General features: G+C 34.3%; 1 protein-coding gene across 8 annotated transcripts in view; it reads right to left on the bottom strand.

Annotated features, from left to right (window-relative positions):
* ERBIN (erbb2 interacting protein) overlaps nucleotides 1-24,550 on the bottom strand; it is a 109,754-nt gene that overhangs the window by 36,611 nt on the left and 48,593 nt on the right. For all 8 annotated transcript variants that reach the window (XM_060143027.1, XM_060143026.1, XM_060143029.1 and 5 more), the window contains 9 exons: nucleotides 15,225-15,303; nucleotides 13,659-13,748; nucleotides 11,527-11,583; nucleotides 7,558-7,621; nucleotides 5,509-5,583; nucleotides 3,098-3,242; nucleotides 1,718-1,790; nucleotides 1,287-1,416; nucleotides 855-970 (listed from right to left, as the gene is read on the bottom strand). In XM_060143027.1, coding sequence (XP_059999010.1) covers nucleotides 855-970; nucleotides 1,287-1,416; nucleotides 1,718-1,790; nucleotides 3,098-3,242; nucleotides 5,509-5,583; nucleotides 7,558-7,621; nucleotides 11,527-11,583; nucleotides 13,659-13,748; nucleotides 15,225-15,303 — 829 coding nt within the window. The remainder of the gene's footprint in view (nucleotides 1-854; nucleotides 971-1,286; nucleotides 1,417-1,717; nucleotides 1,791-3,097; nucleotides 3,243-5,508; nucleotides 5,584-7,557; nucleotides 7,622-11,526; nucleotides 11,584-13,658; nucleotides 13,749-15,224; nucleotides 15,304-24,550) is intronic.

Below are 24,550 nucleotides of genomic sequence, written 5' to 3'. Positions count from 1 at the left end.
GGGTGCTGGAACTTAGGGATCTAGTTTTAGGGGACAAAGTATGGGCTGAAACAAGGATTTAATTTTAAAAGGGATTTAATTTTAATGATTTAATTTTCAACCACACTGGATAGCTATAATTAATAATTTAAAAGGAGGGGCAGGGACAGTAGTTCTTCTTAAATAAAATGGAACAGTCTAAATACCCTAACTAGTCAGAAAACTGAGTTTACATTAAAGCTCTATCTTACAAGCTATGTGAATCACCTTAAATCTGAGTCTTAATTTTCTCCTCCATAAAATGGGAATACCCATTTATTATTTTATAGGGCTGTTTTGAATACTTTGTAAGATACTACAAAAGCAAAATGTAAAAATGCTGTTACAATGTTCTTTTATCACTATTAGTATCTTTACATCAGAAAAAATTATGGACAATCTGTTAACTTAAACACTGTTCCAGTTTGTGATCTATTTTGCTCTATACCTTGGCTGTGTTGTCCAAAATTATTTGAGTGGGTGTCTAATCACACCTTTGCCCAGATTAATACAAGGAGTAGATTAGATTAAAAGCTGCTTTGTTCAACAGCAGTATTAAGGTGAAGATCTGACTTTAGAAATAAAAATGGCTACTATAAGGAGATAATTATATAGCTAAGGTCAACATAAAATGAACTGTGACAAATAACCACAGTACGATAATTAACATCAGGTAAAATTAAATCATTCTTTCAAATGAAAATTCTACACAAAAAACCAAAAATATATATGAAAAGAAAAACATGCATTAGATTTTCTAACACATATAATGAAATTTTAATTTCATCCAATAGATATCTTCTACAAACCAAATGATGAATTACATTGTTACAAACCTATTGTCACTCAAATTAATGACTTTTAATTTTTGCATATCACCCATTTCCTCTGGAAGTGTCTCAAGTTTATTGGAATGGAGAAACAGCACAGTTATATTTTTCCAGCTTCCAATCTGAAAGAGAAACAGACTTGTGGATCAAAACTTCGCCTACTGCTTAACAGACATTAAGTAAAGTATCATTTTCAAAAGTTATAAAAAATACTCTTCTCATTTATAAAAGGAATTATATTTTTCCTTTTCAATTATTAACTTCCATGTATGAAGAAAAGTATTTAGGTATCTCTTGAAAATCAATATAGCTAATTATTATTCAGAAAATAAATAACTTAGTTACAAAATTATTTCTGAAAATAAAGAAAACCACACTGGATAGCTATAATTAATAATTAGAAATACAAAAATTCAAAATAAATTTTAAATACAGTACCTCTGGGGGTAACTGTTGTAAGTAATTATGATCTGCAGCAAACGTTCTTATATTAGTAAGCTGCCCAATAGATGAAGGCAAAGCTTCAAGTTCATTGAAGCTACAATCCAGTTCTTCTATTGACACTAACCTTTAATTAAAAGAGAAAGCACATATTTTAACAAAAGATTTCCTGTATATCATTCAAAACTTAAGAACATATGACTATTTGAACTTGACTTTAACAAACGTAGAGAAAATCTACTTCCACTACAGTTCACCTATAAAAAAATCAGCCTGTCTTCATTATAAATAAACCCAACCTGCCACCAACTGCTTATTTAAATGTTTTTGGAATCTCCTTTAGGTGTTAACAATTATCTGAAAACAATATATGGCATGCTGAACCGAAAGAAAAATCTTCTAGTTCTATTAATACACAAAAATCTTACCCTCCTATAGAGTCTGGCAGATACATTAACTGATTTTCATCTATTTTAAGAGTTGTTACATTCTTCAATGAACCTATTGAGGGAAGAAATAATATACAATTTTCCATCTTGAACTAGAATCAAGTCAACCAACAGTCAATGTGAGCACATATTACATTTGACATGAATCATAAAGAACTTTTAAAAACCAACATATCTAAAAAAGATACCAGCCAACCCCACCAATTCTCTATTCCCTCACCCTGTATTTACAATTTTCACATACATACTACCTCTTAACAGTAGTGTATATTTATCGATTTAACCCTCACTAAAATGTAAGCTTCATAAAAGTATGTACTTTTTGTCTCCCTTTGCTAACTGTGGTAGCCATGCTCCTTAAAACAATGCCGTGATGGCACAGTGAAGATACACAATACAAACTTATGGTATCAATGGATTAAAGAAGTGGTACTATGACCATAGTTTTCTTAAGTGTATAACAAACTATTTTACATATTGTACATATACTAAATACTAAAACAATAAAAACGGAGTTTAATTTAAAATTAAAAGTGTTGAATAAATTATGGTAGAGCTTGCAAAATGAAACCTGAGCTAAAACAGTTATGTAATTCAATTGAAAAATATGTTAAAATAATTCTGATTTTTATATTTAAACAACATGAAGATGCCAAGATTTAAGTTTTTGGTTCTTTAAGATAATTCAATTTCCTTGATGCATCATCAGACACACAATTACACAAACACAGTTGACCCTTGAACAACACAGGTTTAAAGTGCACGGATCCACTTACATGCAGATTTTTTTCAATAGTAAATACTACAGTACTACATGACCCACAGTTGGTTGAACACATGGATGCAGAACCATGGATAGGGAGGAAATGAATGCAGATACAAAGGTGCAACTATACATTATATGAGATTTTCCCACTGCGCAGAGGGTTGGCCCCCTAACCATCGTTGTTCAAGGGTTAACTGCATAGATTTTCGTAGGATTTTGCTTATCTGGCTGTCTTCTTGTGAGTCTAAAATGTAGTTAAGATTGAAAAAAGTTACTAGATAATGGCCACGATCAAGAGTTAAACCAAATTTGGGTAAATTAAACTCTTTTAAAGAATTTAAACTTTATTGCAGTGATAAAAATGACATTTCCTTAAAGTAAAGAAAAACAGTAATGTCAACGAAAGAGTAAACTGTATAACTGATCGCATCAGAAAAAAATTCAAATAAGACCTATGACTTCAGAGAACAGTAAAACTATCTCATAACAAATAAAATTTGATATATGGAAGGTCTGAATCAAACAATGGCATTAAGTTTCTCATATTTTATATTAGCAAACATTAATTACATGACTTAGAGAGCAATACAAACCAACAGTCTCAGGCAGTTGTTGAAGTGAATTGCTTGATAATAGGAGGTCTTGAAGGTTTTCACATGCTGAAATTCCTTCTTCAACCATTTCAATATTATTTTTAGAAACATCCAAATATGTGAGCTGTTTCAAGCTACCGATAAACTGTAAGTAAAAAAAAAAGGAAATCTAATGACTCCATCAACAGTAAGTGGTGAAAAGTTTAGATAATAAATCTAATGCCAAGTTATAATTTAAAATTAAGTATTTATATGAAAGGATTCATAATTTTTTTTAATGCTATTAGTAAAGTATTCAGTAATAAAGCTAAGAGCTCCTACTAATGTTAGCCCAGCAGAGTGACAACAGACATATACTTTTCTTTGGGAACTTAGCTGCCCATCATTTGAAAGGGGAAGAGCAAATATGGGGATTCGTATGGCTTTAGTTCTGAGAATGAACACAATGTCAGCTGCTAAGAAACTACATGGAAAATAGCTTACTTCAACAATTCCCTGGGCAAAATGAAATACGATATAAAGTCAACTGCAACCTCTAGGAAGGACACACTCCATGGCATTAAAAGAGAGTGACAGTTGACCCTTAACAACACAGGTTTGAACTTCACAAATCTATTTACACATGGATGTTTTTCAACAGTAAATACTACAATACCATACTATTTGTGGTTGGTTCAATCTGTGGATGTAGAACCGCAGATCCAGAAGAGGAACCCCATAACAATGAAGGAATCTTGGATAGGGAGGGCTGACTATAAGTTATACACAGATTTTTTTTTTTTTGCGGTACGCGGGCCTCTCACTGCCGTGGCCTCTCCCATTGCGGAGCACAGGCTCCGGACGCGCAGGCTCAGCGGCCATGGCGCACGGGCCCAGCCGCTCCGCGGCATGTGGGATCTTCCCAGACCGGGGCACGAACCCGTGTCCCCTGCATCGGCAGGCGGACCCTCAACCACTGCGCCACCAGGGAAGCCCTATACACAGATTTTTGACTGCACAGAGGGTCAGTGCCCCCAACCCCTGAGTTGTTCATGGGTCAACTGTGTTTTACAAAAATTATTACAGAAATTTAAAAATTTTAATCAAGAATGTGTTTGACAAACCCAATCAAAAAAAGGGCGGAAGATCTAAATGGACATTTCTCCAAAAAAGACATACAAATGACCAAAAAGCACATGAAAAGATGCTCAACATCACTAATTATTAGAGAAATGCAAATCAAAACTACAATTTTGATTGTACAAAGCCATTTCTACAAAACCGGTTTTGATTCTACAAAACCGGTCAGAATGGCCATCATCAAAAAATCTATAAACAATATATGCTGGAGAGGGTGTGGAGAAAAGGGAACCCTCCTACACTGTTGGTGGGAATGTAAATTGGTACAACCATTATGGAGAACAGTATGGAGGTTGCTTAAAAAACTAAATATAGAACTACCATATTTAGCTCTATAAATATGGTATAGATCCAGCAATCCCACTCCTGGGCATATATCCAGAGAAAACCATAATTCAAAAAGATACATGGGGATTTCCCTGGTGGCGCAGTGGTTAAGAACCCGCCTGCCAATGCAGGGGACATGGGTTTGAGCCCTGGTCCGGGAAGATCCCACATGCCGCACAGTAACTAAGCCCATGCGCCGCAACTACTGAGCCTGTGCTCTAGAGCCCACGTGCCACAAGTACTGGAGCCCGCGTGCCTAGAGCCTGTGCTCTGCAACAAGAGAAGCCACTGCAATGAGAAGCCCACACACCACAACAAAGAGTCCCCTCCACTTGCCACAGCTAGAGAAAGCATGCGTGCAGCAGCAAAGACCCAACGCAGCCAAATAAATAAATTTATAAAAAAAAAGATACGTGCACCCCAATGTTCACTGCAGCACTATTTACAATAGCCAAGACATGGAAGCAACCTAAATGTCCATCAACAGAGGAATGGATAAAGAAAATGTGGTACATATATACAATGGAATATTACTCAGCCATAAAAAAGAATGAAACAATGGCATTTGCAGCAACATGGATGGACCTAGAGATTGTCACACTCAGTGAACTAAGTCAGACAGAGAAAGACAAATATCATATAAGGACCTACTGATTAGCACAGGGAACTCTATTCAATGCTCTGTAATGACCTATATGGGAAAAGAATCTAAAAAAGAGTGGATATACATATAGGTCTAACTGACTCACTTTACTATACACCTGAAACTAATACAACATTGTAAAAAAAAAAAAAAAAAGGAACGTGTTGACAATTTTAAAAAATGTAATTTGTTTCTATCTAACAGTATTGAGAATTAAGTAATCATTTTTAAACTAATTAAAACTTATTTGAAAATGTATAATTCATAAAAATGCAAAGGATAGACAGTAATAAGGAAAGTTTTTAAAATTTGATATACGTACCCCTGGAATAAAAGTCAGTCTATTACCATCCATCCAAAATTCTTTCAATCCACTTAGCTGCTCAAGTACTTCAGGCTATTTAGATTGGGGGGAGGGGGAAATATATTAATTTACTTGAATATATTTATTTGGCAAAAGAAGCTCCCCTGGGAATTTCTAATGATAAGTTTCACTTTAAAAAATGAGGGGAAAAAAAAGCAGAGCCAAGACTCAAGTCTTTCCACTATATTATAGCTATTACACAAATATTACTCAATAGATATTCCATAACAGATTACAGAAAACTCCTTTAAGCTTTTGATTACATAACAGGCTCAAGTATTTATACAATTAATAAATAAAACAAGACCCATTACTTTCAAGAATACAATAAAAAGATACTCTTAATCATTATCTGTAAAAAGATGTAGACTTTTAGGGACTCTTAAAAAAAAAAAAAGATATTCTCTGATGACCTAGAGGGAGGAAAAAATAAGGCAATATATATCCTAAAAGTCCAATAATAAGCGAAAGGTAAGTAAACCAAGGCATAATCATATGATAAGTGTATTGTGTTATTTTCAGCTTCCTGCAATTACATGGTAGAATACTGTTCATAACATGACATTGAGGACCAAAAAATTAAAAAGGTGTAGTAGACTCTGGCATTCAGGCAAAATTTGCTCTTAGGTATTCACCCTTGGAGGCTCTTCTGAATGCATCATTTGAAGATATTTCTGTCATCCCACAAACCTGTGTCCAATCATCGACAGTATGATGGCATGGAGTGTCATCATATCTAATCACCATAATAACATGAGTAATACATAAAAGGCATGTCATTCAGATTTACTGTTAACATTAAGTATAGGTAAGAATTCTAGGTTTAAATTGTATTAAAAGAAATCTCTTTCTGTGCTTTACCTGTTACAATTCTAACAGTAATTTTTTTTTAAATGTGTAATGTTAGAAGATGGAAATGGTACACAAATTAATGATTCTGTATGATGCTCTGATTCATAAAATAAACAATAATTTAGAATTTTCAAATAGTTAATATGGAAATAGATTAACACATATAAGACAAATATTGAGAAAATGTACAACAGTTAGATAATTTAGGAAGCAAAGAATATTCATTTTTTCACAAGGAGTAAAAACTTCTACAACACAGAGTAAAAGTCATCATATACCAGCTTCAATTAAAATATAATAAAGAATATAAAATAGCATATTTTAGAAAAAAACATGTGATACCCAAAACCACCATGCTCCTCCAGTGACTTCAGCTGAAAAGCTGTCTATTTAGTGAGCAAATGTACAATACAGTATCCAAAGGGCAATCATGCAGCTGGTGGTGCTGAGAAATTCTTGTTCTTAAGACTATCATTTGTAACTTAACAGCAATTTAAAAAAACAAGCTTGTAAACATAACGTAAAAATTTTAATGATGATGATATTGTTAATGAATTCCTCTTCAAAAGAATATCTAGCTTATTTTTCTGAGTTCTCTTGGAGCAATGACTGAAGACAAAAAACTGCTTACATACTTCTTTCCTTTTTGATTTAGCATCATACTCCTTTGCATACAAAGCAAAAACACGATCCTGACGTCTCATTATCAACTCAAAAATAATAGTTGTTTCACTCAATGTTTTCCTTTTAGCTATTAAGTAAAATTATAGAGAAGTACTTTATCACTGAGTAAATTCCTAAGCAATACTCCCATGGAGTTATTTTTGACTCACAAGTACTTTTCCTGATGCATTCTAGTCTGATGAAACTTTTTCCCTTATAATCTTTCAAAGTTTCTACTTCCTGTGCCTAAAAACTTTTCAATACCTTTTCTATGGGTTTCTCATTAATTTTACATTTTTACCCTCACTCCTTTCAGATGTTATCTGTTTAATTTTCCCTGTTAAAAATTTTCATATCTTGTCTCCCTAAAATATGTGTGTATCTTTACCCAATTTTATACTTTACAAATGCAGAGAAATAAACACATTAATTTTCATATTTTGCTCTTGATCAAATGAAGACTTATGGATAGTGAGGTTGGTGAGAACTTACCACTTCTGTGAATTCATTACTTCCCAAATCCAGTCTTTCCAGCTGGGTCAGTCTATTCATGGTTCTATGCACAATGGATTAATAAAGAATTAAGTACACAAAAATATCAATTACATGGAATCTTTTAAAATTTATAGTGTAAAATATTCTTATGTATTATCTAATAACATACAAGCTTTCAAATGTTGATAAAATAAAAATTTTCTAAGAAAAAAAGTCATATTTAATTTCTAAATAAAATGAAATAAGTTATCAATTATTCTCTAATTTTGCCTTCTCATCAGGTTATTTCTATTCTTAAGAAGTAATTGCAGTAAATTTAAACCCCCAATCCAGAATACGAGTAACTGATTTTCCATTTTTTCCACAAAATAAATTTTCAGATAGTATAAATTAACTAATGATTAGATTGTTTGGCAGCTTCATATGAATTACCATTTTTCAAGACTGGTGATATATTTGTAAAACTTTAAGATAATTAACTGAAAATTAACATTCAAAATTCCAAGAACAGTAAATATTACATTGTTCCCCATATTTTCAAATTAAATTCAATACAAATCAAAATAAAGTTTTACATGAATCACAAATATAATTCGTAGACTGCATTTATTTTAAATTAAACTACAATATACCATTTTTAACTTCCAACTTAATACCAACATATCTCTGCAACTACAGAAACTTGAAGAATGTACAAACTGATTTCATGATGAAATAAACTAAGTTGTATTTTTATAGCTCCTTCAATGAAGGCACTTTTTAAACTAAACTAATTTCTAATTAATTCAAACACATATTATTTTTAGAAAAACCTATTATTTAATAGGTTGAGGTGCTACCAGCTACCCAGATAAGGAACTACATTAATTTTCTTTTCTAATTTTTAATTTTTAAATTTTTTTTGGCAGTGCCGCATGGCTTGCAGGAGTTCCCCAACCAGGGATTGAACCTGGGCCACAGCAGTGAAAGCACTGAATCCTAACCACTAGACCACCAGGGAACTCCATAGGAACACATTAAATTTTTTTTAGGATATGGCAAAAGTATGGCAAAATACAATCATATTATCAATATATCAATATGTTAATTAGGAAATTAACACCATTAAAAACCAACAGACTCCTTAAATTATGACACAAGAACACAGATTATTTTTATCTTCTCTTGAAATTCAACAAATTAGTAATAATAAGTAAAATAAAACTTGATTAAATTTATCTGGCTTTTTAGTGAAAAAAAATAAGAATACATATCATAATTGTAATGTAATTATGTTACTGACCTACCATTAGAGAAAGCTAATTTTCCCTAACCCTTCCATTTAAAATATGCCATTCTATCAACACTAATTTAATTCATCTCCCAACACCAATTTTTCTCAAAGCTGCTTTATTTAACTCTGATTTACTGAGTGCCTATTCTCAGGTTCTACGAGGTACTATAATTCTACCTCCCTTACTCACATCTGTCTTTGTCCTGAAAACCTGTAAATTAGTTCCAATTTGCTTTGTAACAAAGCAAAAAGGTGTTTCCAGGATCTTTCTCAAGAAAGATTAGATACTAACTTCTATGTCCATAATACTATACCAGGTCGACGTTTGAGAAAGGTAAAGAGGGCTGTGAGGAGGGGGTAAGATTGAAAGACGAAAACATGGTCTTATTTTTCTTAATTCAGTATTCTTATAATGACAAGATAACAGAAAATTCACATGCAGCAATTAAACACTTTATATCAACAAGGGTAACTTATTTTTTAAAAAGGGTACAAAAAGAAAAGCAGTGCAAGGCTTCCCTGGTGGCACAGTGGTTGAGAGTCCGCCTGCTGATGCAGGGGACACGGGTTCGTACCCCGGTCCGGGAAGATCCCACATGCCGCGGAGCGGCTGGGCCCGTGAGCCATGGCCGCTGAGTCTGCGCGTCCGGAGCCTGTGCTCCGCAACGGGAGAGGCCACAACAGTGAGAGGCCTGTGTACCGCAAAAAAAAAAAAAAAAAAAAAAAAGAAAAGCAGTGCACTAGAAAATTCAATTACAAACAATATCGTTAGAAATTTAAGTTTTAAAACTGATTTAGGAAAATGTGAATGACACAGATATGTAATAAAAAAGAGGAAATACATTGTTAAATTCTAAAAGCATCTCCATCACAACTTGCTGTAGCTAACACTGGCAACTCTGGTCCTACTCATACACCTGAAAAATCTAAGACACAAAATTCATCTTTTCATTTCATTTTTACATCTATTCATTTAAGATCCAGCTTCCTACTTCACGGAGAAAGTAAAAACAATATCCCTCAAATTTCATCCTGTTTGTCTCTAAAATTCCTTTGTATTTAACTCATTTTTACCTTCTCTTCTGTCTCAGAGGAAAAATATACATTCTTTGTGTTCTTTGTACTGTGCTCTCCAGTATTAAGACGGTATTAAATTTCATTTAACTGCGTATTTAAAACAGCTTTCCCACTGTTCTAATCTTGGATCATAAAAAGGTCCACTCATATAACCTGAATGCACATGACTTTCCTAACACGTAAAACTGTGGCCTCTTTACAGTTTGTGAGGCCTCAAATATTTTAATCATGTCTTAAAAAGAAAGCAGTAAAGAATTATATTTGCAAATACACTGAGAGAGCCCAATCTGAAGTTAAATAAAGACTTAAAATAGAAGGAGTTAAAATAAGTGAATTACCTATGATATCAGAGACACCATATTAATTGTAGGCTTAGATGTTTCAGTAAACAATTTACACCTTGTTTATTCAAATCTCTTAGCAGTCAAGTTCTGAGCTAAGGAGTCATCAATGCCAATACCAAATCTGTAAAAATTTAAACCTTTTTGAATTTCAATATGGATAATTCCCACTTTATACTCACAACCATTACCATAAATTCTAAGCAATCCAGTCTTTTGGGAATCAAAACCAGATATGCTCCTTGCCCTCAAAGCCTTACATTCATGGGGGGTGGGGGTGGGGGTGGGGAGGAGGAAGGACCAAGTACATGTGCCAGTGGGAATATGCTGGCCAGGTAAGATAAGAGTAAAATGTATTTTAAAAATTAGGCTAATGTAGTAAATGTCATAACAGATATAAGTAAGATGCTACAGAAGTTGAGTAAACAGAACAACTAACTCCTGGAGAACTGAAGATGCTTCTATCAAGAGGTGACAACTCTTGACAAATAAACTACAACAGGAGTCTGAGAAGTTTTCTGTAAGGGTCAGATATTTTAGGCTTTGCATAAAGTCTCTGTCACAACTACTTGACTCTACCACTGTAGAGCAAAAGCAGCCACAGACAATATGTAAATGAATGAATGTGGTTCTGGTGAAACTATTTACAAAAAGTAGTCTCTGGGACAGATTTAACCAGTCTGTAGTTTGCCATTACCTAAACTGTAAAAATGGACCAGTGAATCAGGGTGTTTTAAGACGTTTCTTCAATAAATGGACATAGACCAGTGCATTTTGAGTTTGTATATCTGTTTTCGTTTTATCTTATTTGCTCTTGGACTGCCATCTCCTCTTGATGTTAGCTTACCAGTAGGGGGCCCTCCATCCCATTTCCAACTTACAACAGACTAAAACCAAACAAGTTCTGAAAACTTAAAAAGAGTTACCAGACTTTACATGAAGACCTTATGAGTCTCTCTAATGAGTACTATGTAAGAGCTCTAGTATAGAAACGGGGATCTTAATTTGGGACTCAGGTGGGCTTTACATACTTATTATTCTGACTTTTGTCACACAAGACTGAGTTCCAGAGAGCTATGAAATCACTACTAAATACCAACAGATATACAGATTTTTATATTGAACACCACTAATTAATATACAAAGACCACAAATGTCAGTCTTTTAAAATAATTTGCACTCACATTTTAGATATTAAAAAGTTAATATTTCTCTAAGGATTTAAGAATTTAAAATTCTAAACTAAATTTCACAAAGGATAGCACGTTTACTTACTTTGGCAACATTTTCAACTGGTTTTCTCTAAGTTCTAATATCTGAAGTTTAGTTAATCTGCAAAACAAATAAAATAAATCCAGCATGTATAACAAAGATAAAGAATTTAACAAATTAATGCAATCCTCTAAAATTTTAAAGCAACCAATATTTATTGTGTAATTACAACGTGCAGAATATTGTATTAAAAATTACACAGAAATATAAAGGAAGAAAAGACTATTTTTGCTCCTCAGAATTAATGGGGGGGGAGGATAAACACTTCTTGACACATCCAAAGCACAAAGTAACTGCCCCAATATCCATCCTAACGAATTTCATGCATTTTTCTGAAAAAACCTCCCCAGATTATTAGTCATTAGTAGATTAGAGAACAATAATTTAACTCTAGGGTTGAGCTCTGAGAGAGAAAAATAAAGAAACACAAGGGGACATGGAAAAGGACAAAATCCTCTGGCACTTCAGTGACGTACATTCCAATAAAATTAGAGGATAAATGAGCAGATGAACTGGTCCAGAGGTGCTCACTAATGCTACAACAGCAATCATATTACAACATACAACATATGAAGTCAGCAGGCTGTATACTTTAAACTTACACAGTGTTACATGTCAAATACATTTCAATTTTAAAAAGTGATCCAGATACAGAAATCTGACAAGTACACGACATGCATATATGTATACACATACATACACATTTGTGTATATACATATATGTGTGTACATACATACATACATATGTGTATGTATGTAAATATATAAAGCACTATAATGTGGTTCCCATAGGACAGAATTCTTTTTTCTTTTTTGAAATACAATTGACAAACAACATTGTTAGTTTCAGGTGTACAACATAATGATTCGATATTTGTATGTACAGTTGACCCTTGAACAACATAGGCATCAGAAGTCCAATGGGACAGAGTAACCGCTTGAGCTAAAGCCAGCCCATAGCTGACCCTTGAAGAACATGGGTTTGAACTGTGCGAATCCACTTATACACAGATTTTTTTCAACAGTAAATACTATGGTACCACACGATCTGTGGTTGGTTCAATCTGTGGATTTGGAACCTTGGATACTAAGGAACTACAGATATGGAGGGCCAACTATAAGTTATATGTGGATTTTTGACTGTGTGGAAGATCAGCACCCCTAATCCATGCATTGTTCCAGGGTCAACTGTATTGTGAAATGGTCACCACAAAAAGTCTAGTTAACATCTGTCACTATATACAGTTACAAAATTTTTTTTTTCTTGAGATGAGAACTTTTAAGATCTATTCTCTTAGAAACTTTCAAATACCACACAATACAATATGGTTAACTATAGTCACCATGCTGTACATTACATCCCCATGATTTATTTATTTTATAACTGGAAGTTTGTACCTTTTGACCACCTTCACCCATTTTGCCCATCCCCGCCCCCTCACCTCTGGCAACCACCAATCTTTTCTCTGGTATCTATGAGCTTGGGGTTTTGGTGGTTTTTTTAAGATTTCACATACAAGTGAGATCATATGGTATTTGTCTTCAAAACAAAAAGATGACTACCATATTAACATGTATTTGGATAGCATTTTCTCTAGCAATTAATCTAAACACAATAATAATTTGATACCTATTGTTCACTTACTGATTCATTTTTCCACTAGAAAAATTACTCAGGGACTACAGTATGACAAGAATCTGTCTAAGTTCAAGCAGGGAGCAATGGGGTGGACCCCAGAAACACATTTTTCTTTTCTCCAGAACTTTGATTCCAGTGAAGACAGATAAACCAATAATTAGATCATTTTAAAAAATGTGTAAGTGCTAAGTGCATTCTATCTCAAATATGCAAAAATTATCCCGATTTAAATAAACTCCCTATTTTTACATACTTTAAAACCAAGTGTTAAATTACATTTTTCTTTTAAATTTTCACTGCTTATTTCTACTTGGGAAAATAAATTCCAAGACAAAATAACAAGTTCTAAAGAAACTATAAAAACTACAATGCTTGGAAATAATTACAAAAGAAGAGCCTATGAAACTGTAATTAATAGTATTACTAAAGCAACCTGTAGTTTTGTAAACTTTACAAGAGCTAACAAGAGAAGGTTTTAGAAGAAACTGTAACTTACCTGCCAAAATTAGCTGGCAAGAACTCAAGGAAAGCGTCATTCAGATATAACTGGGTTAGGTTTAACAGCTGAGAAAATCCATCAGGAAGCCTATGTAAAATAAACCAGAATTTAAATTTAATTCATATACAGAATTTTAGTTTCTTATTAAAATCTGTCTAAAAAACTGTCTAACCAACACATGTTCTTAACAGATAACAGTCACCTCTTCACTTTTATGAGTGATCCTCAAATTGAGATTTGCTTTTTATAATAACTTACCTGTTTCAATGTTTACACCTTCATCATTTTTTAAAAGGAAGTGAGGCAATATTTGTCTCAATAAGATAAAATCTGCACATAACAGTCAACTATGAATGAGCCACAACACACAGAAATGTATTCAGGCCATGACTATGATATATCAGCAGACACTCTTGAAATTCACCTTATCTAACACGAATCCAAAGGACTAGACAAAGAATTCTAAACTTTGACAGTATTGACTTTTGGGGCTGGATAATTCTGTGTTGTCAGGAGGCTGTCTTCTGCATTGTAGAATGTTTAACAGCAACCCTAGCCTCTGACCCACTAGAAGCCAGCAGCACTGTCCACCACCACAAGTTGTGAAAACCAAAAAATGTCTCTAGAATTTACCAAATAGCCATAAGAGCAAAACAGTCCCTATTTGAGAAACACTGGTTTAGATTATTTTCAATTTCAATATTTGGTCCCTAAAAAATCAAAGAAAGATTGTATAATTTTATAATGACCAAATGGAAAGAAATAACATTAAAAGCTGAATGACATTTAAGATCATATAAGAGCCTGTAAGTAGCTTTACTTTTATTTCCTCTGGCTTACAAAAGAAATTACAAATCTAGAACTTGATGCTACAGCAAAATTTTCAGATGAAGGTAGAACATCATCTTTACATGTTTGTCCTTTACATGTTTGCCTATGTTTGGAAAAACTCGTTAAATACAATACTGTAATATGTGAAAGCTGGTTTCAACTTTCAACTTAGCTATACTAAGCTATGCTTCACACTATTCACCTTTTGCTTCATCATTCCATTTTTGCAAAATTTAACAGCTTTGGTGCTAAGAAAGCATTCTGCTTAAAGCCATTACCATCATAAAAGAATATATGCGACCTCTGGTATATAGTACAACCAATCACATGGCTTTTCCCTTTTTTTGTTGTTTTTACCTTTTTGACCCTTCGGTTTCTTTCTTTTCAAAAGTTTGAGTGTGCCACATACATTGGATTTGCAGGTGAAGACATTTTTATATTGTTCAAGTAACATTGAGCTAGGAGACCTGGATTCTAGTCTCATTTCTGACATTCACTATCTGTGAGACTTGGGGAAAAGCACTTGCCTTATCTGTATGGACGTCAAATTTACCTCTGTAATATATGGAGTTAGAAAGAGTAATTAAAAGGCTCCTTTTTAATCTAACTAAAATTTTGTGCAGATTTCAGATTGGTATTAACTGTTCATTAAAATGTAGAAAGTAATATTCTACTATATCATACTTGCTTTATTCACAAAGGTAACTTTTAAGTCAACAGAGAAGAACTCACTTGGAAATAGGATTTACACTGGCCTCCACAATTGTCAAAACTTTACAATTTTTTATATTTTCTGGAAACTCCTGTATTCCTAGAAAATGAACAAATAATCAATGATCAAGTGAAAAGAATCTATTACAAAGGAAAAAATCATAATAATATTAATAATTAATGTACACTTTTCAGATTCAAAATTTACCAACTGAGCAGATTCTTGATAAATTGACAACACCAACGTCAAACGAACAGAACCATCTGCACAACAATTTCTCTTCGCTCTTTTGCCTCTTTATGACTACTGCTAATTATCTTGTTTAGTTCTGCCTTCCTTTCCTTCTCCCAGCTCTTCTGAAAATCAGTGCCTTCTCTATGTGGTATTAAGGACACAAAATTCAAAACAATTAAGCATTCTTTGTTTTTTCACATAAAAAGATGCATTAATTTTTTAAAATTTTTTATTGGAGTATAGTTGATTTACATGTTGTGTCAGTTTCTGCTGTACAGTAAAATAAGTCAGTTATACATATACATATATCTACTCTTTTTTAGATTCTTTTCCCATATAGGTCATTACAGAGTATTAAGAAGAGTTCCCTGTGCTATACAGTAGGTTCTTATTGGTTATCTATTTTTTATATAGTAGTGTGTATAAAAGAGGCATTACTTCTTAATTGCTGGGCTCCAGATTGAGCTGGTCCCTAATACATACAGGACAACAAAGCTGAAAGCAAAGCTGAAGATAGAAGAGGTAGAAAATATGTATCAGATATGCCAGTGGATATGCCTGACGCAGTTGTACACCAATACTTCTGTAAAATACAACATAAATGTGACAAGTCAAATTATGGTAGAAGTTTCTTAGCACTTAATCTTATCTCTTCAACTTATCTTAGCAAAAATATAGCAACAATAATTTGTGAACTAGCAATAATCCATAGAGAAACTTTAAGTAGTACTGTTCTAATCTAGACTAGGAGTGCGAATTAGTAACTTTTAAAAATATTCAAAAAATTCTGTGTTATAAGACTCATTCCTCCACTAACATAACATGTATATCAAAGGGGCTGACACTAAAGGATCATTTAAGGCTCTTTCAACTTCATTGATGTATGATTCTAAGCAAGTTTACTACAGTGCCCAAGTACAGAATTTCAGATCATGAAAAATGAATGATACAAAATCATCAACTGGCAAATATTACAGTAATAACTGATCAGTCAAAACTCATCAATGGATGCTAAAATTAGTGGGTTAAAGAATGAAGAAAAACAGTATACATTTATATAGTCTCAAAGTTTCTCTCCCCAAAATACTTATTAATTTTAAGAGGGGGAAAAAGTGAAGAAATCTCATACGCACCACTTAAACTGTTTCAAAGTTAGCATCAGCAGTTAACAGCATCATCACGGGGCAACTAATCTTAAGACACACTGACAAGGGGTGCAGCATCTACTGTCGTGTTCCTGCCCCAAACACCCAACCTGAATTGAATCATAAGCAAACATCAAACAAATCCAAATTAAGGGAAATCCTATACACCTGGCCAGTAATCTTCAAAACTCTCTGCATCTAAAAAGATAAAGACAAAGAAAAACTGAACAACTACCCAGGTAAGAGGAGATCAAAGAGAAGTGACCGTGGTAAATATCCAAATCTACTTCACACACATACACACACACACACACACACACACACACACACACACACATATACACACACACACGCGAAAAATCTGAGTAAGACTGGGGGGCTGTATTAATGTCAATATTATTACTGTTCTATAATAACTGCAAACATTACCATTGGGGGAAACTAGGTGACAAATACAAGAGTACCACTCTGTAATGTTTCTTAAAACTGCATGTGAATCTACAATTCTCAATAAAAATTTCAATTTAAAAAATCTGGGCTTAATGATCCTTAAGGAAAGGTTTTATCATTGTTGTTTTATTAAAATTCAATTTCCCTAACAGTTTCAAGATGATTCTTTTTTTTTTTTTCAATTTTAGTTTAAGGAACTTTTGCTGGAATTTACAGAGTTCATGTAAAGCTTCAAATCAGAAAATGTTAACATTGATGGATATCTAATGATATTAAGGAATTACTGTCAGCTGGTTCTCTTTTTTAAGTGAGATAATAGTTTCATCTTAACATATTTATACATGAAAGAGGTTGTCTTATTTGCCTTAAAACAATCAGAGGTGGCAAAATAGGAGGTATAAATGAAACTATAACATACTGATAAATTTTGAAGCTGGTTGGTAGGCACATCAGGTTTATTGTATTATTCTCTCTACTTAGATAACAAGATTAACAAAAAAAGGACTTTAAAACAGCTATTGTACTTAAAGGAAAAAAATGAACAAAATGGAGAGGAAAAGATTAAATGTAAGAAATAGAAACTTTACAAATGATAAATACAATATGTGAATGAAAAATCCAAAGGACAGGATTAAAAGATTAGTCACTGTAGGAGAACATGTCAGAGAGACAGGAAGACATGGCAACAGAAAACAGCCATTCTGAAACATAGAGGGGAAAAAAATATATGAAAACCCAGGGATACATGGGACAATGTAAAGCAGATTAACATATATTTACCTATCTTTAGAAGTTTGCTTATCAGGCACCACTAAGAGTACATGCTCTGTGAGGGGAGAATCTTTGCCTCTCTTGTTCACTACTGGAATAGGACATGGCACATAGTTATCAGTATCACTAGATAACGTCCAAATTCTTTTCCAGGGTGGTAATATCAATTTTCAGACTACAGTACCTATTTATATTCTTGTTGACATTTGATAATGTCTTTACTTTTTGCTAGTATAAGGGGTTGAACCTCACCAGAAATAATAGAAATTATTAAATTTCTATTAAATTAAATTAAAACTAGATATTTTCCTGATATTTCCTAGAGATGCTGAACACATTTTCACGTGTTTAATGATTTATTTAAATTGAAGTACAGCTGATTCACAACATTACGCAAGTTTTAGGTGTATAGTGATTCCGTATTTTTTTACAGATTATACTCCATTAAAAGTTATTACAAGGCAATGGTTATAATTCCCTGTGCTGTACAATGTATCTTTTTTTTTTTTTTTTGCAGTACGCGGGCCTCTCACCACTGTGGCCTCTCCCGCTGCGGAGCACAGGCTCTGAACACGCAGGCTCAGCGGCCATGGCTCACGGGCCCAGCCGCTCCGCGGCATGTGAGATCTTCCCGGACCAGGGCACGAACCCGTGTCCCCTGCCTCGGCAGGCGGACTCTCAACCACTGCGCCACCAGGGAAGCCCTACAATATATCTTTGATGCTTATCTATTTTATACATAGTAGATCATATTTCCTAATTTCATGCCCCTATCTAGTCCCTCTCCCCTTCCTGGAGGAATCAAGCTCCCTGACTTCACTCCATACTACAAAGCTACAGTAATCAAAACAGTATGGTACTGGCACAAAAACAGAAATATAGATCAAAGGAACAGGGGAGAAAGCCCAGAAATAAACCCACACACCTGTGGTCAATCAATCTACAACAAAAGAGGCAAGAATATACAATGGAGAAAAGACAGTCTCTTCAATAAGTGGTGCTGGGAAAACTAGACAGCTACATGTAAAAGAATAAAATTAGAACATTCTCTAACACCATACACAAAAACAAAATCCAAATGAATTAAAGACCTAAATGTAAGACCAGATGGTATAACAATCCTAGAGGAAGACATAGGCAGAAGACTCTTTGACATAAATCACAGTAATATCTTTTTGAAACCATCTCCTAGAGTAATGGAACTAAAACCAAAAATGAACAAATGGGACCTAATTAAACTTAAAAAGCTTTTGCACAGCAAAGGAAACCATAAACAAAACAAAAAAGACAACCCACAGAATGGGAGAAAATATTTGCAAACAATACGACCGACGTGGGATTAATCTCCAAAATATATAAACAGCTCATACAGCTCAATATTAAAAAAACAACAATCCAATCAAAAAATGGGCAGAAGATTTAAACAGACATTCCTCCAAAGAAGACATACAGATGGCCAAAAGGCACATGAAAAGACTCAACATCGCTAATTATTAGAGAAATGCAAATCAAAACTACAATGAGGTATCACCTCACATGGGTCAGAATGGTCATCATGAAAAAGTCTACATAAAAATGCTGGAGAGGGTGTGGAGAAAAAGGAACCCTACTCCACTGTTGGTGGGAATGTAAATTGGTACAGCTACTATGGAGAGCAGCACAGAGGTTCCTTAAAAAACTAAAAATGGAGCTACCATATGATCCTGCAATCCCACTCCTGGGCATATATCCAGAGAAAACTATAATTCAAAAGGATACATGCACCCCAGTGTTCACTGCAGCACTATTTGCAATAGCCAAGACATGGAAGCAACCTAAATGTCCATCGACAGAGGAATGGATAACAATGTGGTATATATATACAATAGAATATTACTCAGCCATAGAAAAGAATGAAATAAGGCCATTTGCAGCAACATGGATGGACCTAGAGATTATCATACTAAATGAAGCCAGATAGAAAGAGACAAATATATGATATCGCTTATATGTGGAATCTTTAAGAAAAAGAAAAAAGATACAAATGAACTTATATACAAAACAGAAATAGTTTTGTAAAGCTACAAGGGAAAAATCTGAAAAAGAATATGTACACACACACACACTTACACATAAACACATACACAAATGTATATGCATAACTGAATCACTTTGCTGTACAACTGAAACTAACACAACACTGTAAATCAACTATACTTGAACTTAAAAAATCTTTTAAAAAAGGGACTTCCCTGGTGGTCCAGTGGTTAAGACTCTGCGCTTCCACCGCAGGGGGCATGGGTTTGATCCCTGGTCAGAGAACTAAGATTGAGCTAAGATCCTGCATGCCGCATGTCACAGAAAACAAAAAACAAAAAACTCTAGCTCCATCCACATTGCTGCAAATGTCAGAATGTCATTCCTTTTTACGGCTGATTAATATTTCATCATGCACACACACACACACACACACGTATAAAACATGTCTTCTCTATCCATCTGCTGATAGACGCTCGCATTGCTTCCCACTGATCATTTTTACTTCTTCTTCTTTGAATTCTCTGTTCACTGCACATTTTTTATTGGATTTTTTAAATTACTGATTGTAAGCATTCTTTAGAAATACTAGTATATCAAATGTTTTCTCACAGTCTGTCATGAATTTTTACTTTATATTTTGTCATGTAGAAATTTCATTCCTTTACTGCTGTGCTTTTAATATTTGAATAAGACATCTTTTCTACTCCAAAGTCGTAAAAATAGTTTTCTACATTTTCTAATAATAGTAATTTTTGTTTTTCATATTACTTAATCTGCAATTTATTTTAGTATATACTGTGAAGTAAGGCTCTCTTTGTTTTTACTATTTCCCATATAAAAACACTGTGCCAACACTTATGAAATATGTTTTCCTTATTCCACTGATTTGTAGAGGCATTTCTGTGTGTCATATTCCATTTGTAGAGGAATTTTTGTGTGTCATATTCCATGGTTATGCTTCTGGACAGTCTTTTCTGTTACCCTCTTCTACTGATCTATTCCATAGTTTTATGTCTTCCTGTTTAGATCATACTGCACTTTTTTTTTTTTTTTGCGGTACACGGGCCTCTCACTGTTGTGGTCTCTCCCATTGTGGAGCACAGGTTCCAGACGCGCAGGCTCAGCGGCCATGGCTCACGGGCCCAGCCGCTCCGCGGCATGTGGGATCTTCCCGGACCGGGGCACGAACCTGTGTCCCCTGCATCGGCAGGCGGACTCTCAACCACTGCGCCACCAGGGAAGCCCATACTGCACATTTTCTGTTAAGTTTATTTCTAGGTATACGTGATAGATGGATTACATTAATGACCACTCACTACTCCCTATTACCACTCTCTGAATGTGATGTACCAGCTCCTCCCAACAAAATGCGAAGTATAATTTCCCTAATCCTGATTCTGGGCTCAGCCATCTGTTTTGGTTTGGCCACTAAACTGTTAACACAATTGATGAAATCAAGGGTTTAAAAAAGCCCTGCCTAATTTCCACTAGATCTCAGGTTCCCCTAACTGTCCTATGAGGACATGCCTGGGATGCCTGGGCTAGCCTGAGACAGGATGAGATCTACAGCAGAGCTACTCCTGTCATCCCAGCAGAGAATTTCCAACATTTTAATTTAGACAGTCTTTATCTATTTCTGTTATTAAAGTTTTATTACCCTTATAAGTTGAGTCAAGTACTTTCCTCCCTTTCTAATCTCTAGAATAGATTTTATAAATTAAGGATTATCCCATTCCATGAAGGTTTGGTCCAACTTTTCCCTAAAATTAGGTCTAACAGTTTTTCTGACCACTAATTTGATTTAGTATTTTCAGTTTTCTATTTCTTCTTAAGTTGATTTTGGAAATTTTTCATTTCATGTAAGTTTTAAACTTCAGTGGCTTTATAGCATTCATTTTCTTTTGAGTGAAAAGTCAGTTTTAAATAAAATTATGGTAATAGGAATGTGAGAGATGTTGCTTTTTGGAGGGAATGAGGGATAAGAATTTTCTTAATGCTGAAATAAAAACTTGACAACCCTGTTACAAGTCCCCAAAATGGAACAACTGATCTACAAAGCATTCCTTTACCTGCACATTTAATACTTCAAATATATATTTTAGGGCATTTATACAATGAATTACTTAATAGTATCTGTATGCTTCTTATATTACTGCTAATAGGTCTTATTTAGGCTGACTCAATTCTCTATTCTAAACACATGTAACTACTTAGTATACTGTACTTTTGTACAACTCGTTAAATTTGACTTACCCACTAATAATAACATTGATTTTTTTACACTAATTTTTCTTCTTTCTTTTCTCTCATTTATTTACACACAAAATATTTAGTGTTACTGAATCCTATAAATTTAGGAGTTAAATTCTTATCAGTTCTTCAACTAACAAATAATTTGCCTCAAGTGATAATTCTACTGAGGATACATTAAAATAACTCTCCTAGGTGGCAGGCCCTAAGGAATATCTGGTAGCAGCAGGGCACCCATGGTAGATGTGGGAGACACTGAAGAATAGGGCAAAAAAAGGAAGGAGGTTTCAATAATTATGAAAAAGGTGTAATGAACTTAAAAAAAAATCACTATATTTAATTTCAAATGACATGTATTTCATTTCTCTTGAGTAAACAACAAGGAATGGAATTACCAAGTTCATTATATGTCTATTGATGTGTTGAATAACACTGATTTATTTTCAAATATCAAACTTGAATGCCCAGAATGAGTCCCACTTGGTTGTGGTGAATAATTCTTATCATATACTTAAAAAAAAAAAAAATCCGCATCTAGAGGAAAGGTGGGAGGACATTCTACACTGTCCTCATTAGAGCCTGACTTCATTTTCATACTCAGCTTTACATATCATTTCATTGGTTTTTATTAAAGTCTATAATGTATCTTGAAATAGTCTATGTAAATGACATTATTCCAAGAACTATAATATTTTTAGTACATGATAAAGTCTATCTAAGGAGAAAAAGACCAAAGACTACAGTATGTTCTACTGACCTAAAATTTTATATGGAGAAAGATAATTTTAAGAGTTCTAGGACTTCCCTGGTAGCACAGTGGTTAAGAATCTGCCTGCCAATGCAGGGGACACGGGTTCGAGCCCTGGTCTGGGAAGATCCCACATGCCGCGCAGCAACTAAGCCTGTGCACCACAACTACTGAGCCTGAGCTCTAGAGCCTGACAGCCACAATTACTGAGCCCGTGTGCCACAACTACTGAAGCCTGCGCGCCTGGAGCCCGTGTTCTGCAACAAGAGAAGCCACCGCAGGTGAGAAGCCTGGGCACCGCAATGAAGAGTAGCCCCCGCTCGCCACAACCAGAGAAAAGCCCACGCGCAGCAACGAAGACCCAACACAGCCAAAAATAAATAAATAAATAAATTTATTTTTTTTAAAAAAAGAGTTCTATGTTAGACTTCTGCAATTTAAATTTTTAATGGACAGTAATGGTTATAACATCTTCCACAAATACATATACTTCATATTTTTCAAATTTTAAAGTACTTTATTTCATAGCATGTGGTTTATAAAAATTAACCAACCAGTATCTATGAAATAGTAACTCTAATTTCAGATACATCGTAGTAATTTTTTCCTAAGCAAGTAGTTTTGAAGTACTCACTGGTTTCCTGCTTTTACAAATTGCTAGCAATGTATTCACTGTGATTTCAATTCTTACCATATATATGTTCAGGTTCCAAATCTGTATCTCCAGTTCCCCCCTCTCTCCTTAACTCCAAATAAGAATTTTCAAATGCCCTTTAGGTACTGGTTAGGTACCTTAAATAAAACATGTCTCGAACTGAAATTATTTATTCTCTATATTATTCAGCAAATATGTACCCATGCTATGGACTGTAGATACTGAGACATAGTTCCTTTTCTTGAAAGCTAAAATGTAGCAAGAAAAACAAATATTTTCATTCTATTGGCTTCCTTCCTTCCTCAGTAGTGTTCCTTCTCAGTATCTTTTGTACCTTTCTCTCCTTCCTCCAGATCTCTTAATGTTGGGTTGCCACCAGGGCTCACTCTTTAGTCCTCTTTCATATTCATGGCCTTGTTGACTGTATCTAATCTCAGGCTCTATATACCATCTACATGCTGGCAATTCTCAAATATGTATGGCTAGCACATTTCCCTTTCGACTGAACTCCAAACCCCTATGAACATCTGTATATCTTATTTTAAATGTAACATGTCCAAAAATGAGCCCCTGATTTTTTTCCACTAAAAATTACGAGTCCCAGAGATGTCCCCATCTCAGCTGGCAGCACTCTATCCTTCCACATGCACAGACCAATACCACTGAGATCATTCTTGACTCTTATCTCACATCCCACATCCAAACCATCATGAAATCTTGTTGACTCAACCTTCAAATGTATCTAGAGTCTGTCTACATCTCACTACTTCCACCACTATCACTAGAGGCGACTGAAATAGCACCTAAACTGGTTACTTTTCACCCTTGTACCATACTGTTTCTACACATAACCAGAGTAAACCTTTAAAATGCAAGTCATTTCATGCTCTGAATGACCTGACTGAAACTCTTCCAAATGATTCCATTTCACTGAGAATAAATGTCAAAGTACGTACAAATGCCTACCAGGATCTACATTATCTGCTGCTCCATATCCCTACCTTTCTGACCTCTACTCCTATCACTCTCCCATCTTGCTCACTATATTTTAGCTACCATAGCCTTCTGTTTCTC

This window comes from Lagenorhynchus albirostris, chromosome 3 (assembly GCF_949774975.1).
Source record: "Lagenorhynchus albirostris chromosome 3, mLagAlb1.1, whole genome shotgun sequence".
Classification (NCBI taxonomy): domain Eukaryota; kingdom Metazoa; phylum Chordata; class Mammalia; order Artiodactyla; family Delphinidae; genus Lagenorhynchus; species Lagenorhynchus albirostris.
The sequence above is the reverse complement of the archived record's forward strand: the minus strand, read 5'-3'. Positions and strand labels throughout refer to the sequence as shown.